The sequence below is a fragment of the Watersipora subatra genome, chromosome 9 (genome assembly GCF_963576615.1).
Source record: "Watersipora subatra chromosome 9, tzWatSuba1.1, whole genome shotgun sequence".
NCBI lineage: Eukaryota > Metazoa > Bryozoa > Gymnolaemata > Cheilostomatida > Watersiporidae > Watersipora > Watersipora subatra.
The window spans coordinates 54,171,445-54,187,477 of record NC_088716.1 but is presented as its reverse complement, the minus strand read 5'-3'; the positions used below and the strand labels follow the sequence as shown (position 1 = coordinate 54,187,477).

At 36.4% G+C, this 16,033-nt stretch overlaps 1 protein-coding gene across 1 annotated transcript in view; it reads left to right on the top strand.

Moving 5' to 3' along the window:
* LOC137404008 (uncharacterized) overlaps positions 1–16,033 on the top strand; it is a 51,393-nt gene that overhangs the window by 15,850 nt on the left and 19,510 nt on the right. The window contains exons 4-5 of the mRNA XM_068090166.1: positions 388–578; positions 14,467–14,624. Coding sequence (XP_067946267.1) covers positions 388–578; positions 14,467–14,624 — 349 coding nt within the window. The remainder of the gene's footprint in view (positions 1–387; positions 579–14,466; positions 14,625–16,033) is intronic.

Below are 16,033 nucleotides of genomic sequence, written 5' to 3'. Positions count from 1 at the left end.
TCAATCTAAATAACCAAAATAACAGCTGTAGCTTTCGTGCCACAGCCATGCGTAGGTCACACGTGTAAATTGAAAAATTATAAAAATGTATGATTTTATTTTTCTTTAGTTCTAAGATATATATATTGCCATATTTTCTTTCAACGCTATGACTACGTTTTGAAAACATTTGGATCAAAATTTGAGTGCCGAACTTCTTCCATTAACAGTATTTTGCCATCAAAGTTGATCTCTGAAATTGTAGTACCACTATTGCATCAACCCAATTACTATGGATCAATTTTAACCAAATCCCTGTATGAATCAAGATTTTGCCAATCAAATTTGAATCATAGATGAGCATCTCTCTCATTCACTTGCTTGGTGCAACAACTGCTGCCTTCGTAGTGCAAGCCTCACGGAATCTGCTAAAAAGGATTGCAATGGCAAGCCCAAGTGTGAAGTTCCTATCCTTTCTCTCAACTCGGAGCAGTTACGAATTGATGAAGTGATTCCTCTCCAGGATAGCTGTGACGTCGATTCCAAATACTATGTAACTGTCAGTGTCAACTACATGGTAGTGAAATACAAGTGTCAAGGTACTAGTACTTCCTATTGTAATTATGCCTACACGCGCCTCTAATAACTGTTTGTATCGCGCGGATAATGCGGATTCAGAGTTGTCTGCACGTTGAGTTACCGGCTGATAAGTGCGGTAATCCACAATAAGCATTCACATATTGCGGATTAACGCGGGCACTTTGTTTAAAAGGGTAAGGTAGTCTATGCCAAAGGTCATAGCGGTGCCCTCCTGTCTCGCTCAAATCAAATTAGACACGACTGAAGTATAGAAAATGGTTAAAATTGAACAGCTCGCATGAAACATTCGACAAAACATGGCGAGTAACAAAACTCGCTTGGCTTGCGGGATTTTGTCGTTTCCATCTTGCGGATGGTGCAAGTCTGCGAATTAACAGAATTTACAGCACCAGGGAAACATAGTGAATTAACAGCACCAGAAAAACATAGTGAATTAACAGCATCAGGGAAACGTAGTGAACAGCACCGGGGAAACGTAGTGAACAGCGCCAGGGAAACGTAGTGAACAGCACCAGGGAAACATAGTAAATTAACAGCACTGGGGAAACGTAGTGAATTAACAGCACCGGGGAAACGTAGTGAATTAACAGCACCGGGGAAACGTAGTGAATTAACAGCACCGGGGAAACGTAGTGAATTAACAGCACCGGGGAAACGTAGTGAATTAACAGCACCGGGGAAACGTAGTGAATTAACAGCACCGGGGAAACGTAGTGAATTAACAGCACCGGGGAAACGTAGTGAATTAACAGCACCGGGGAAACGTAGTGAATTAACAGCACCAGGTAAACGTAGTGAATTAACAGCACCAGGGAAACGTAGTGAATTAACAGCACCAGGGAAACGTAGTGAATCAGAACATCGATTAATTTTCCAGCTGATTGGCTAAGGAAAGGGCTCTAAACACCTGAGGCCGCCTAAAACCGTGGTCACAGATGGCCGAACCGACTTAGGTTTGGTTCGGAGGTTGTTTTACTTTGGCTCGGCTAAGCCACATGTCACACGGCATCCGAAGTCACTTCGCTTCCTAGATAACATACGCATGGAGGCAGGACACTGTTTCATTGGTAGTTTTTATGTATTTGAGCTAAATATTTCTATGGTAAACAAAAAACTTTGAGGAACAATTAACCCTTTGGCAGGGGAAACGACCAGAATGTCGTTTACCGGTTGCGTGGGGAAACGACATTTATGTCTATTTCGCTAGACGTTTATAAAGCTGTCGTCTAGTAACGTTAAACAAAGGATATGAACACTAGTAAGCTTTAAATATCATCAAAAAGATATCAGTCGATGATTTAGAATATGAAATGATTATCTGAGAGGCGTTGCTTTGTGCTAAAAGCTAAACAAATCGCGATTCCTTGGAAAAGATTAAAAGTTGGAAAAACCAGTCAACATCTGCTCGATTTCAAAACGGTAAAATAAAAGATTATTTTATCCTGCGATCGTTGGGGATTTTTTGGTCTGATCAGAATAAAAATAATTCAAATGATGGGAGTGATGTAAACTTTTTAGACTTTTAATATGCTTGGAATATGCAGAGAAAACGATCGTTATGGTGGCTCGCACGGCTACGTTATAGCGTTTGACTCTACCGAAAAAGATGCTTCCAAGCATTTCATACAGAGACAATTGCACATGGTTGTAATTTTTTTTGAGTAGTAGATATGTGAATGAATGTATATGTACAAAAATTTTTGTTCATAGAATTAAATTTAAGATTTGAGCTATGCATGTTCATAAAATATCGATTTTATTGAATTTTCGAAAATAAATTACACGAGTCTCGGTTGTTTTTTGGGGGGGGGGCTTATACCTGGTCAAAGGGTTAATTAATATAATTACGCAGCAGATTTATCAGAAGATCGTTCAGCTGCTCAAGATAAATCACTCGAGACACAGATTTTGCCAACCCTTCCCATCAACATAATTATATTTTTTATTAACATATGAATGTTTTTCTATGCTGAGTACATAACAAATGAAAACAGTCTTTACCATAGTGCTGCAGTTTTACATAAATAAATCAGTCAACGATACTTCATCAGGATTAGTATTACACATTACTTATATTCTACACGAAAGAAAACCACAACCATTATCTTACATTTATGCAAAACTTAAGTGCAGTGTCTTACATTTATGCAACACAATCACAAGTCCGAGTGAGCCTTGTCGTAAATTGCTTCATGCTGTTTATTTAACAAAATAAAAAGATCGTTCCATGTCTTTTATAACTTTGCTCGCACGTAAGGAGAAATGTGATGCGTGCTCGCTAGAATTTTAACCAGCCAATAAGAACAAGGGTTTGGCCACAAAATTTCGAGCAGGACCGAAATGGTTTGTTTCGGCCCGAAATGTCTTTGGCCAAACAGTTTACAACTGATAGCGACGTCGTTTTGCGTTGTTTAGTTCGTTTCGGCTCTCGTGTGACCACCCCTTTTTTCAATAGCCTGGAATCGGCTGCAACCTTCAGCTCTGAGCTAGTACTAGGGTCAGGCCTGACTATGTTTTGAGGCACATTTCTGAATGAACTTGGTTTGTATTATTTGCCATGCTGTTTTAAGGTGCATATGCTGTTGGTTTTCTATTCTAGCATAGTTACAGGTTGATGACAAATAATCCATGGTACTAGCAGTAGTTTTCTGTTTAAATGTGATAAATCGTTCAAATTTTACGCAATTTGGAACGGCCAATTTTGCAATCATATGCTCAATAAAAGGCAAACACAATCAGATTTTTCTAGAATTGTGGCGGATACGCAATTGAAATCGAGACCCCTCATGTATACCCCAATCATGTAGCCCCTATGCGTAGAGAGTAGCGTAGCGAATAACGTAGTGAATAACGTGCAAAGAATGAAGACAGTCTCACCGCTAAACAGTAATCTCTTACTACTTCATGGTTCTCCTTTCGCGGGGTAAAAAATATTCATTAAAAAAACTAAAGAAAAATTAAAAACCTCGAATAGGTAAATACTTTGCATGTTTACAAAGATGTGACTTCCTTCTTACAATGAACTCAGTTAATCTCAAGCATGACCAGATCAAGTCCATACTAAAGCATAAGTGTATTCTCTGGCTCAAAATACTGGGACTCAAATTGAAATATAAACTGAAAGCCAATCAAAATAACTTCAATATATTTTCAACTTCAAATTATTGCTTCACACTTCACAAATTAGTTTTTATTTTACTGATTTTCAGTTTTCGCTGGGAAGGGGGCAGCTTATTTAGATGAAAGTTGTCAATTTCAAGTATCGTCTTAACACTGCACTCACATCATGTTATGGTTCCATATCGTACCATATGTGTATCATACCCACATCATATTCATAACGTACACATGTAACATACTTTATCGCACTCATAGCGTACACTATGCTCATACCATATTCATACTGTGCTCATACTTTTACTCCTATCGTACCCCTATCGTACTCATATCATACTCATACTGTAATCATACCTTGCTCAAACCTTTTGACCATTGATAATGTTGGAAAATTTATTAAATAATCTGTCATCTCATTTAACAAACTACTATATATTGTGAGTTGCCTGGTCAATGTACAACAGAATACATGTGCTTAGTTGTAGCCTCCTTCCCTTTTTCCCATCCTACCCATCAAATCCATAAGTTAGTGCGTGTAATCCAATAATTAGTGCGTGTAATCAGGCAATTAGTGCATCCAATCAAGTAATTAGCGCTCCAGTGATGCAGTTGCAACCAGAGTAGTACATATTAGCTCAATTACTCTAAAAGTTAATTCAAAGCTAGTGGCAGTCTGGGACACTGTTGTGGCTGGGTTTAAGGATGTTACAGTGAGCAATTATATGGCGGGTAATGAGGTTGTCAGCTGTGTTGTTTTTCATTTGTCCACTGTGATCAGAAACCTTCGCGAAGTTTTAGCAGCAGGTGTACTTGCTTTTGCAAAGTGTCTTGAGTATCAGTTTTTGTTTGGTAACGCAGCCAATTTTCTGGAGATTTCACATCATCATTCTCACTGCTACAACAAAGTTTCCTGTGAGAAAAACTGCTTCTGCCCTGTTTTCTCAAAATTTATCAATTCTGTAAATGATCACATAAGTATGCAGTCTTCTTCACATAATTTGACTTTACTTAACTTCAATAATATTAAACAGTGCTTCATACCTTCTACTCATGAAGACTGGTAATAGTAGTAAAAAGTTAATGCTTTTCATGAAATTAAAATAATAGTAATAAAAACAAGGAACAAACATCTTCTGTTCGATTCTTTAGAAAATCTCAGAAACCATTTAAAGATGAACTTCCACAAAATTTAATTTTATTATTATTAAGTATCGGCATTTTTTTATCATTTGCAATTATTTTTGATGTTTGGAGTGCACCAAACTTACACCAAATTTTTAGTAGATTTTATTAGAAAGTATCTGTACTTTTTATTTGAGATCGTTTTTGACGTTTGAGGTGATCTGACTGCCAGGATGTTTCAATATTGAAATCAACAAAACTTTATCGCGGTTAAAACGCTCAGATCAAGCGAAAATGTGATTATGACATCTATAGCTGCAACGAGACTGACAGAGTAGAAACAAATAACGCTGCAACTTCAACGCTATAGCTGATATCAACAATCGCAGCAAGTGGCGTCATTTCGGCACATTTTTCTTCAGGATGTTTTAACCCCGATCAAGTTTTTCGTCAATTTTAATATTGAAACATCCTGGCCGTCAGATCACCTCAAACGTCAAAAACGATCTCAAATGATAAAAAGTACAGATACTTTCTAATAAAATCTACTAAAAATTTGGTGTAAGTTCATTTTTAAAACTATTGTGAGGAAGTTAATTTCAAGTCGAAATTTGGCTTCTATCCTAAATCCTTGTGACGTAAAGATTTTGTGTTTCAAGCTAAAATCATCAAACGTTAGAGCAAATATTCCTATAAAAATATTGCATATTTTATTAATTTCATTTCAGAACACCAAACCTAACAGCCAATACTTTAGGTAGTTACTAATAGCTTTATGACATTTGAATTAAATAAAACTATATAAATTTCAGTTGTATATTTGGAGCCCTAAAAATCAAGATTGATGGCGCTTTAAATTTGAAACGTCAAACAAATTCTAGAATAAAAATTCATGTTAATATCAGACAGTCTGTCGTAGTAAATAACATGAACATTTCAGCAGAAATAGTCTAAATGGAAGAATTATGTTATATATATAATAGCATCACCAGATAACACTAGGTAGCCCTTGTCTGCGTGAGTTACTTTCAACAAAAACAACCTTTACTCTGATTAATTGATGGTTTGTTTCATCATCTTTGATGGCAGCAGGTCAAGAGGCAGGTCAATCAAGGCTACAGCTCATTTCATGATAATTACTCGACAAACAAAAAATATTGGTTCACAGTGCTTTGATAACATCAAAAACCAATCATGAGGCGAGCTTATGTTTTTCTACCTTTGTGCCGACATACTCTCACACATACCACATGTGGTGAGCTCTGAGTCAGTAGGCAGTCTTTTCTCCCATCGTTGACTTTCATCGGAAACATATTTCCGTGCTGATAACAGCTTCCTTGGCATCTTTCTTGATAGCGTGTAACTCCACCATAGAAGGGAATTTGTAAATTGTTTTTAACCGTTAGTGTCGTGCTGAGAGTCAACCTGCTAACTTGAAGCATAACCAGAGCCGTGGGATTAATATGTAATTTGTGGCGTGTATATTTATATATGAATCTCCAAGTTAGTCGTCATCTGGCTGTCTCATACTAGGGTGAATATGTTTTCAGCCATACAACATCAACAATAATTTCTCTTCGCACCAAATTAAATTTTGCCGATTGTTGCACTGATTACAATGAAATAACAAAAGTGTCGATATGCTGTTTTGCCACTCGCTATCTCATTTCAACAGATTCCGTTATGGTAAAAAACGGATTCGCAAACAGATAAATGATAAAGTTTTAGGTAAAAGTTTAAAGTTTACTAAAATACATACTAAACTTCCTTCAAGTATGTGTTTAGTAAGCTAAATTCATTTAAGTTAAATTCAGCGTTTATGTTACACATCTGTCTCGAAGGTAAGAACTCTGCACATGACGCATTGTAATATTACATTTTCTTACAGATCATAATCACAAAATGGACTAAAGTCATAATTGTATACCAAATAATATTTCATTGTAATCATAGCGGAACAGAATATATTTAGCCATTACTTGCTAATTATTTCACATTTACATTTAGTCACGTTTACAGTTTTATTTTTCTTCCTAATTTATTTCAACAAAACACTTCTTTTATGATATGAAATTTAAAAGTTACAGCTGTTTGAAAAAGTTGGAAACCTTTTCGGTTGTTTTATTTTTCCTCTTAATTCATTTGAACTGCGCAGAAACACTTTTTTCATAATATAAAGTTTAAAAGTTAGAATGGTAAATGTTGCATATGTTAAATAAAAATAAATGTTCTGTCCAAAGACTTTTTATTACTCGGGCAACGCCGGGCATTCACCTAGTTAGTATATATATACGTATATATTAGCTATTCAACTTCATATGTTCAGAGGCATTAGATAATACATGCACAGCTTTTCAGCCTTGACAATCCTTCGACAATCCTTGGACAATCCTTCGACAATCCTTCGACAATCCTTCGGCAATCCTTCGACAATCCTTCGGTGCCATTTAATGCGCTTCATCAAATGCAGCAAGAATAACTGTTAGAGTGTGTCCAGGGATATTTTTCAAATTTTTTGAAAACTAGTCAATTTTGTCTAGCCTATTTCATGACTGAAAATTTTTGTTGTCAACAGAGTTGTGCGATAATCATCATTTGTTGGAATTTACAAGAATAGATAGACATTCACATGAGATGACTCCTTAAGCTTATGTGTATAAGGCAAATGAATAAAATGACATCACCTTAGATGAAAGGCAGTTGGTTTTGAAAGAATTAACTTTTACATTACGAATGGGACATATTTTTGTTCCAACAACCTTGACATTATTGTTTCAAAAGTTATCAACTTAATTTTACGAAATCTCATCACGACCGTTGTATAATCAACATACTCTGTTGAATCTTTGGAGCAGACAGCTAACAACAAGTTCTGAACAGTATTTATGTCACTCACAATAAAAGATTGATGCGAAATGCTGCTGAATTGAGTATTAACAATTGGAGTGCATTTTCTGTCTAACTACTGTAACACATTTACTACTTGGACGCCATGGGGCTTTAGTTCTCAGTCCTTCCCTTGCAGTGGCGCTTTATTAGAGGTGGCACTCAAATCCGTGGCGTTGTATTTTTCAAATAACTTGTCAGAATTTTGAAAAAATAAATTTAACCCTTTTATGGGCGAAGCGAATGTTGCCTGTATTTTGTACCCTTCTTCCGGTAGAGTGACATTAACCCTTTTGGATACAATAAATCTGCTAACTTACCTCCAACTTGTCAAAGATCTCTAAATAAATATACATTAGAAGCCGAGAAATATCTCTACCAGTGGATATATATTGCTTTTAATTAACCTGCCATGATATTATAGCCTGCACTGCAATTTGTTGAAGCTTTCAATTTTTTATTTCTTTCTAAATTTGAAGGCATATTTTTATTTTATATCTATATTTAATAATTTGCATAAAAGTTCATTGCACTCATTGATATGTTTGCTACAGTTTTCAGTCAAAACTAGCCTTTAGTGTGCAATAGAAGGGGAGTTACGAGTGTCAATCCATTGTAAGCTGAGTTTAGATCTACTGATCACTTGACATGGGTTCGTAAAGATCAAAGACTGTCAAAGAGGCAGTCAAATAGAGGTGGCGTTCAATTAAAGGTGTAGTTCAAACAGACTTCAAATAAGTTTTAACTGTTAGGAGATTGCAAGAATTTTTCTACATTTTGATCTTGTTCATTCCCTTAATCAGGTACAATTTATAAAAGCTTATTTTGTGTTTGACCTATATCAGGTACAGTCTATAAACTAACGGACCTGTGGTTTTACAAAAGTATTCTATCCTGTGTTTGACCTGTATCAGGTACAATTCGAAAAGCTCATCCTCTGTTTGACCTATATCAGGTAAAATTCGTGAAATATCATCTTGTATTTGACCTATATCAGGTAGTCTATGAACTAATGGGCCAGCAGTTTTACAAAAGTGTTCTTGGCCCTGGTGTTAGGTTACACTTACATCGTCTGCAAGACTTCCAACAGACAGCATGAGATATCCTGGGAAATGTTTGTATTACATTGCCTCTTTGAATGCCAAATGTTTTAGGTATAAGCAATTAGTAGTCTAATTAAATGCCAGGCCCACTCCATCTCAACATGGGGCAGCGCCGCAGTCCATCAGCCCGTCCCACACTGCATTACTGTATAGTGACAGCTATGAAACTGTGCATTATCTATAGATAATCTGATATACAGCTGTACACACCTGTCTGGAGTGAACATAACTGGCTAATATGTGTAATGACTCGCTAAGCAGGCATTTTCAAAGTTTTTTAGGAGTTGTCTGTTCTCTGCAAGCTTATCGGTTCCCTGCCAATTATAACTGTACTGATATCGCTCTTCTGGCATGCTCTTATATCATTACTGTACATTCAATGTACACTAGTTTCTTTCACATGTGGCACTTGCCAGTAGATGTCATCTTCTTCGTCTATTCACCTGTCACTACTAATCAGTCTCTGTATTTAAGTGTTTCATGTTATATAACGGCTCTTCTCCATTTGTCAGATTTGATTTGTGAGAGTAGAGCTCTTGTTAATAAAGCTCCCTGTTGAAATAGCTTGATAATTGTCTCCTAATATGCATTTATAATTTAACATGTCTACTTAGAGTCTTATACGCTTTGATGCTCATCTGGATAAAAACTCTATGTTGCACCACTGGTTAGTATTGCTGTATTACCTGGTAGTTTGTTGATTTGACTCTCATAACATGTAGTAGCATTCTAATCTCAACCCCCCTGTACAGTTTTAAGAAAAACAGTAGTTTTGCTGTGGCTGGTGTGCATGATGGTAAGCCAAAATCGAATTGATTAGGGTCTCTCCACAGCGGATAAGCTAAACATATGCCTTATTATGCATCGGCAAAAGTCATAGACTGAGATCTTTATAAAGATTGTATTGTTTTAGACTACGATTGTCGAACGCTTGTCTCATAACAAATGCGTTTGGTGTATGCTAAAAGTTTTTTATTGAATTTATTCATGGATCGTCGATAAAGTAGCTGCTGCTTGACACATCGCTGAAACTGCGTGTAGAAGACAACTCTAATTTTACAGATTTGCATAAAAGCAAACAAAAGCTTATCACATTCTCCATTCCACTTTAGACTATGCATAAAGACTCCATAGGCACCTTAAAGGTCAACATCTGGCGAATAATTGCGTTGGTCCTGAGGAGATTTATATTATGTGTATTATATATTATTTAGCAAAAGTATTACAAGACACGTGTATGTCTGTCTCACTCAGCAACTATAATCTCATAACCTACTGCTTCTCATTGTCTCTTTAACCCTTTAGCGACGATCGGCTAACGGCTTGGAAAGTACCAGCGGACGGGGGCAATTACTAGGGCGATTTGACCCTTCGACATGACTGCATAAAAACTGCAGTAACTTACATCACAACTGCGGTAGTGGCATAAATCAACCTGCATGAGAAAGCTGAGAAATTATTCTACAAGCTCATTGTTTTTGCATGCAATTAGCTTGCAAATGCTTTCCAGCAAACGTGTCCATTTGTTGAAGAGATGATTTTTTTATTTTCATGTGCCAACTTCTATTGCATTTTCCAAATTGATACGAATAATCGACAATGTTGTACAAATACTACTTGCAAGGATTGATAGGTTCACAACAGTTTGCAGAAAAAATTGGTCGTCTAAGGGCTTTGAAAGTTAAGTTATGAGCTCCGATACATTACGGGAGCGCACCTCGAAATTATCAGTGCGCGACCTATAAGACAAGCAAAAATTGAAGACCTGACATGGCCGCCTAAAAATCGCAATAACTTGCATACAAATTGACATGGAGCTATAAATTAATATGCATTGGACAGCTTAGAAATTTCTCAACAGGCAGCCAATAATTTCCTGGAAATAGTCTGTGATTATTTTTGACAAATTATTAATTTGTCCAAGTTTTCACTTCTTTTTCCATAAAATATCGATAACAAATACATTTTTAAAAGCAATAACTCTGTGAAAATGATTTATAATAAGCATCTGCACAGTGTCATATGTTTGCAAGAGTTTGCAAAAAAAAAATTTGTTCAAGTGCATTAAAAGTAGAATTAGGAGCTTCGGTGCATTGCGGATAAAGGCCTTCAAAATGCTCATGACGCCATGTCGATAACCGTGCAACAGTCGCCCGACAAGGCAGCTCAAACCTTGCTATAACTCTCGTGCAATTTGGCATAAAGCTGCAAATGAATATGCATCTGAAAGCTGAGATATTTTTCTATACAGACTGAGATTGTTTCCTCCAGACAGCTTGTGAAAACTTAGCATTTTGAGATCTATATGTTTGCAGTTATGATTTTTTGCATTCAATTTATTAATATGTATTTCTTGAAGCTATATATGTATCAATTTTGCATATCAACTCATTGCACAGACTCATATGCGCTGCAGCAAAGATTAACTGTTTGTGTACAAGAAGAATGGAATGGTGGGCCTGTATTCACACATTTGGTGAAGCAGCAACAGACAAGAAGCAACATTTATTATGAACAGACACTGCAAATCATGGAGAAAGCAATCTGCTACATTGCAGAACATGTGAACTGAACTCTCTTGATTAGTTGGCTGCCCTGAAAAGGGCAATGGACAACAAATACAACATATCAAAGCAATGCAGAACAAATACAACATATCAATGCAATGCAGAACAAATACAATAGACTAGATGACATTTCAGCAAATGTATGTACAAAAGCTAAAAATACAAAGCAATGAAACAGTTGCCAAAACTAAATAAATTACAATTTGTAAAGAAATTTATCTAGCATGGTAAGGAATAAAACATGACTCGCACAAAGATACTCCACATGCTAGGCATCTAAATTTAGTTTCGCTTCGTTTACGGGTGCCGTCATCATTTTGCCTTGAGCAGCACTTACAAACTCTATATTTTGGTTTTCTATTTTTTCCTGGACTATTTGGCACTAGTCGATGAGGGGAAGAAGTTGAAGCGCAGGAACTAGTGTATTTGCGGCAAGACCCAGTGTATTCAAATATCTGTTCAATTAATTTATTTCGAAACTCTAGGTCAGTTATTTTACAGCCGCTATGTACTCTATAAACTATGACTGCATTATACACACAAATATCCAATAAGTGAAAAAATAATTTTTTGTACCATTTCATGGTTTTACGCGCAGCGTTATAATAATGCAAGTTTTGATCTGATTTGTCAACTCCCCCCATGTATTTGTTGTAATCCAAAATAGCAGCTGGTTTGCAAATTTTACCCCCTTTATAATTTACTTTGCCTGTATCTACGACTTCCAAGTTTTTATGCATAGTTGAAATTACACAAATACATTTTTTATCTCTCCAACAGCCAACCATACTATCACCATTAGAAAAACTCGTTGTTTCACCTTTTTTAATAGCTTTTCCATTACATAATTTTAAATCTTTAGGAACACCTTTTCTGTTTGGACGCAGAGTTCCGCAAACATGAGTGTTATTTTTTATAAGTTCAGCAGCTAACTCTGGCGAATTATAATAATTGTCCATATATAAGCAACGACCTGTATTCAGCAAACCATTCATTAATTTCATTACTATATTATGGGTGACTCCTCTGCCGGTACCTTCAGCTTGCTCTCGCTCATCACCTATGTACACAGACAGCTTGTGCACGTAGCCAGAGACAGCATCGCAGAGAGCAAATATCTTAATTCCAAATCTGGATCTTTTAGATGGAATATACTGTTTGAAGCTAAGCCGTCCTTTCCAAGCCAGCAAGCTTTCATCTAAAGATATAAATTTACCTGGCAGTAAAACAGAAGATAACCGCTCACATATCATGGATAACACATTGCCTAGCTTGAACAATTTATTGCCAGCAGGGTTTTCCGAGTTGTCAGTGAAATGTAAACAGTTTAAAATCGTTAAAAACCTGTCTCTTGAAATTATTTTCCCAAATATTGACGTAGATAAATGGGCACGGGTAGACCAGTAAGATTTTAGAGTAGGCTTTTTAACAATACCCATGAGCACAACTAAACCAAAAACTCGCCAAATATCTTTTTCATCGACAGGCTCCCAGGCATCGCGATGTTTTTGAAGGCCATATCTATTTGTTTCGTTAACTATTACATTCATGATGGCCGATGTGATAAAAAGTTTTAAATAATCAAGAATACTTATCTGACCAGGAATTCGACTTTTTACTCCTGCCAAGCTTTCATCAAAATGCAAATCTTTGGGTTTTAAGTCGGCTCCTCTTTGAAAGCCGTAAATACTCCCTGTTTCATCGCCGGCCGTTTCACTCTCATTTTCGCTATCAGATTCACTCTGTTGATCTTCTATTTCACATGCATCGTTTTCCCCACTTTCTTCTGACCTGATATCCTCTTCCTCACTTTCGAACCAGTTGATGTCTTCATCTAAACGTACTTTTTTGGCTGAGCTGGAACAATCGCGTCCGTCCATGTTGACTAGCTTTCCAAAAAGGAAGAGCATTTTTTTGCAACGGGTTCTTCTTGCACATGCGTATTAGGGATTATTTTTCAGTCTCAAAACATTACTACAAAACCTACTGAAATTGATGAAATAATTAATTTTATTTTTAAACGCTTTTTTCTTAAAAAATAAAATATTTTAAAAAAGGTCTATCGTAGACTGATTTCTAACGGGCTTTCACGTGATTCGGCCTCTGAGACATTGCCCGGTTGACGGGCTTTCACGTGATTCGTCCCCAAAGAGTTAATAAAAGGTTGCTCTTGTATGTGTATTTGCTTGTTAGTCAGTTTATAGTATTTATGAGCTTGTCTTTAGCTAGTGTAATTTTAGAGTTGTCTACTCGTATTGGCTCTTTGCATAGAGGAGACTAAAGGTAGGGCCACACGAGACAAAATTCTCACGAAATCAGCGAAATTTGGACGAAACGATTCGGACGAATTGACATTTGGACGAATTCGTCCATCGTTGGTTGCGCACAATGAACGAATCCTGAATTGGACAAAACGTCAGAAATTCCTACGAATCGTTGTTTGATTGGTCGGTTGAAAAGGTTAGTTGAATGTTGAAGGTCGTTTTCTTCTACGTCTGAAGCAAATGATTGAAACGGAATCGGCTTCAATTTATCACCGCGTTCTGATTGGCTAGTTGAAAGTTAGTTTCGTACGAATCCGTGGTGGGGAAACTCCGTGTGGCAGGTCAGAAATTTCGTACGAATGGAATTTCCCAGATTAGTTGAAATTACACGATACGTGTGGCTCTACCTTAACTCGGAGATCTTCAAAGTGGTTTTCATCTCCTTTTCTCTTGCATGCTTTTGCTTATAATTTTTAGACTAATATCACAAGGTCAATTAAACATTCAACCCTTTTTACGTTATGTTCATCATTGTCGAGTTATCCTTTCAATACTGAAGGACTTTAAATGTGTAATGTATTTTCTAACTTATTTTCCTTGCATGGACGGATACTGATTGATATTCTGTATAGTAGCATATGGTGAATGTATACCATTGTGTTATTTTGGTTGGTGAAATACATGCTACTAATGACATGAGCAAACAACTTCCCAGTCTTTTATTCACTAGACAGATTAGCCCTACTCCAACCATTGGCCTAGCCTGTATCTGCCCAGCCAACCGTAACAATTTGTATTATTGTTCTTATTGGCATCACGTATTGGTAGACTTCTTGTTCTGCACCAACATCGATGAGACACCAGTGGCAGGCTTGACTGTGAGGACAAAAGACTTCCCAGTGACATCCATAGCCAATCCTACATGCAATTGTCATTTTCAAGCTGAAGGTGACACTACATACCTGCAGATGCTCGCCATGTGTAACGTATGTTCGGCTGCCTTAATCAGCACTTAGCTATTCTGATTGGATATAGTGCAAAGGTGCAAAAAGAAGTAGTTGTCAGTAGTGGCTGTCAGATAAGGCTGGCAGCAATAATACCTTTTTTATTAAAACTTGGAGACCAGAGATCATAGGCTCTCTTTCATGAGGATTGCTCAAGAGGCTGCTCAGCAAATACCGTTAGTCTTTAAACGTTTTTAAAAATCTTTAACCATTGCTTCCAGGATGCTTCAATCTGCACTTACTACATCCACCATCGTATGTTTCAGTTTATGAACTTTCTTTACTACGACTACCAATTCGCTATCTCGACTCCGCAATACTATTAGATTACCAACTCTAGTTCAACTCATTCAATAGTTCTTGAATTCTGCTTTTTCATTTTTCTTTTGACATGTAACAAAAAGCATCATTTTTGTCGATGGTTTACTAAAGCCAATAAAATGATACATATTCATGGTGAAGCAGCATCTAAATAAGGTGATGATCGGAAGAGGTTTTAATTAAAGCTCAGTCAGCTGGTAGATCAGAAGTTCACAAAAAAGTTCGCGGAATTTCAACTTGAATATGTTCAATCTTCACAAAGTTTTAGTTTTAGCCCTTTAATAAATAAATTTAAATGTATACCTACTAGGCAGTTGAAAAGTCAGTCAACGATTGCAACTATGCGTTCCACAACTATGCATTGTGGAAATTATATTCTTATGTATGTTCTTATGTATTCTTAATATATCTTATATTCTTATGCTGCTTAGTTAACGATTGCTCTGTTATCAGAGTTGGGAGTTTCTCTTCAGCAATAAAAGAATACTGTATATCTTGTCCTTCTCAATGATCTAATGTTATTATTCTGTCTCCTGTCTACAAGCTCTAAAATGACTGAATTGTAATACCCATGAAGGCATTCAAGGACAAGTTGTTAATACTGAATATTTCTTAGAATCTGATCAGAGATTATCCGCTAGTGTTCTTGTAACTTACAGCTAGTATATCAGTTGGATGGAGTAGTTCTTTAGTTAGAACGCATATTTCACTATAAAAATGGTCTTTCAAAATTTCTTTGTGATTATAAAGCTTTAATCTCTATTCTAGACAGAGGTCTAGTTCAGAGACAGGAAGTAGTGTTCAGCATGACTGTGTTGTCTTAGTTGATGTCTAGATATAATTATATTCATCTGTTGCTGGTCATGGTAATTTGTTTCATAAAGGCAGCAAAAGTTGCACAGGAGGGTAGTAACATGATGCCATGTAGTATTTGGGTAGTTTTTTTAATGAAAATGATTAAATCTAAAATATGGTCAGCTCAGCTGAACAATCAATTATTAACAAGTTATTGTTAGGCTATAAGTAATCGTCCGCTCTTTCTTAAACTAATTTCTGTCTTCATAGTACGT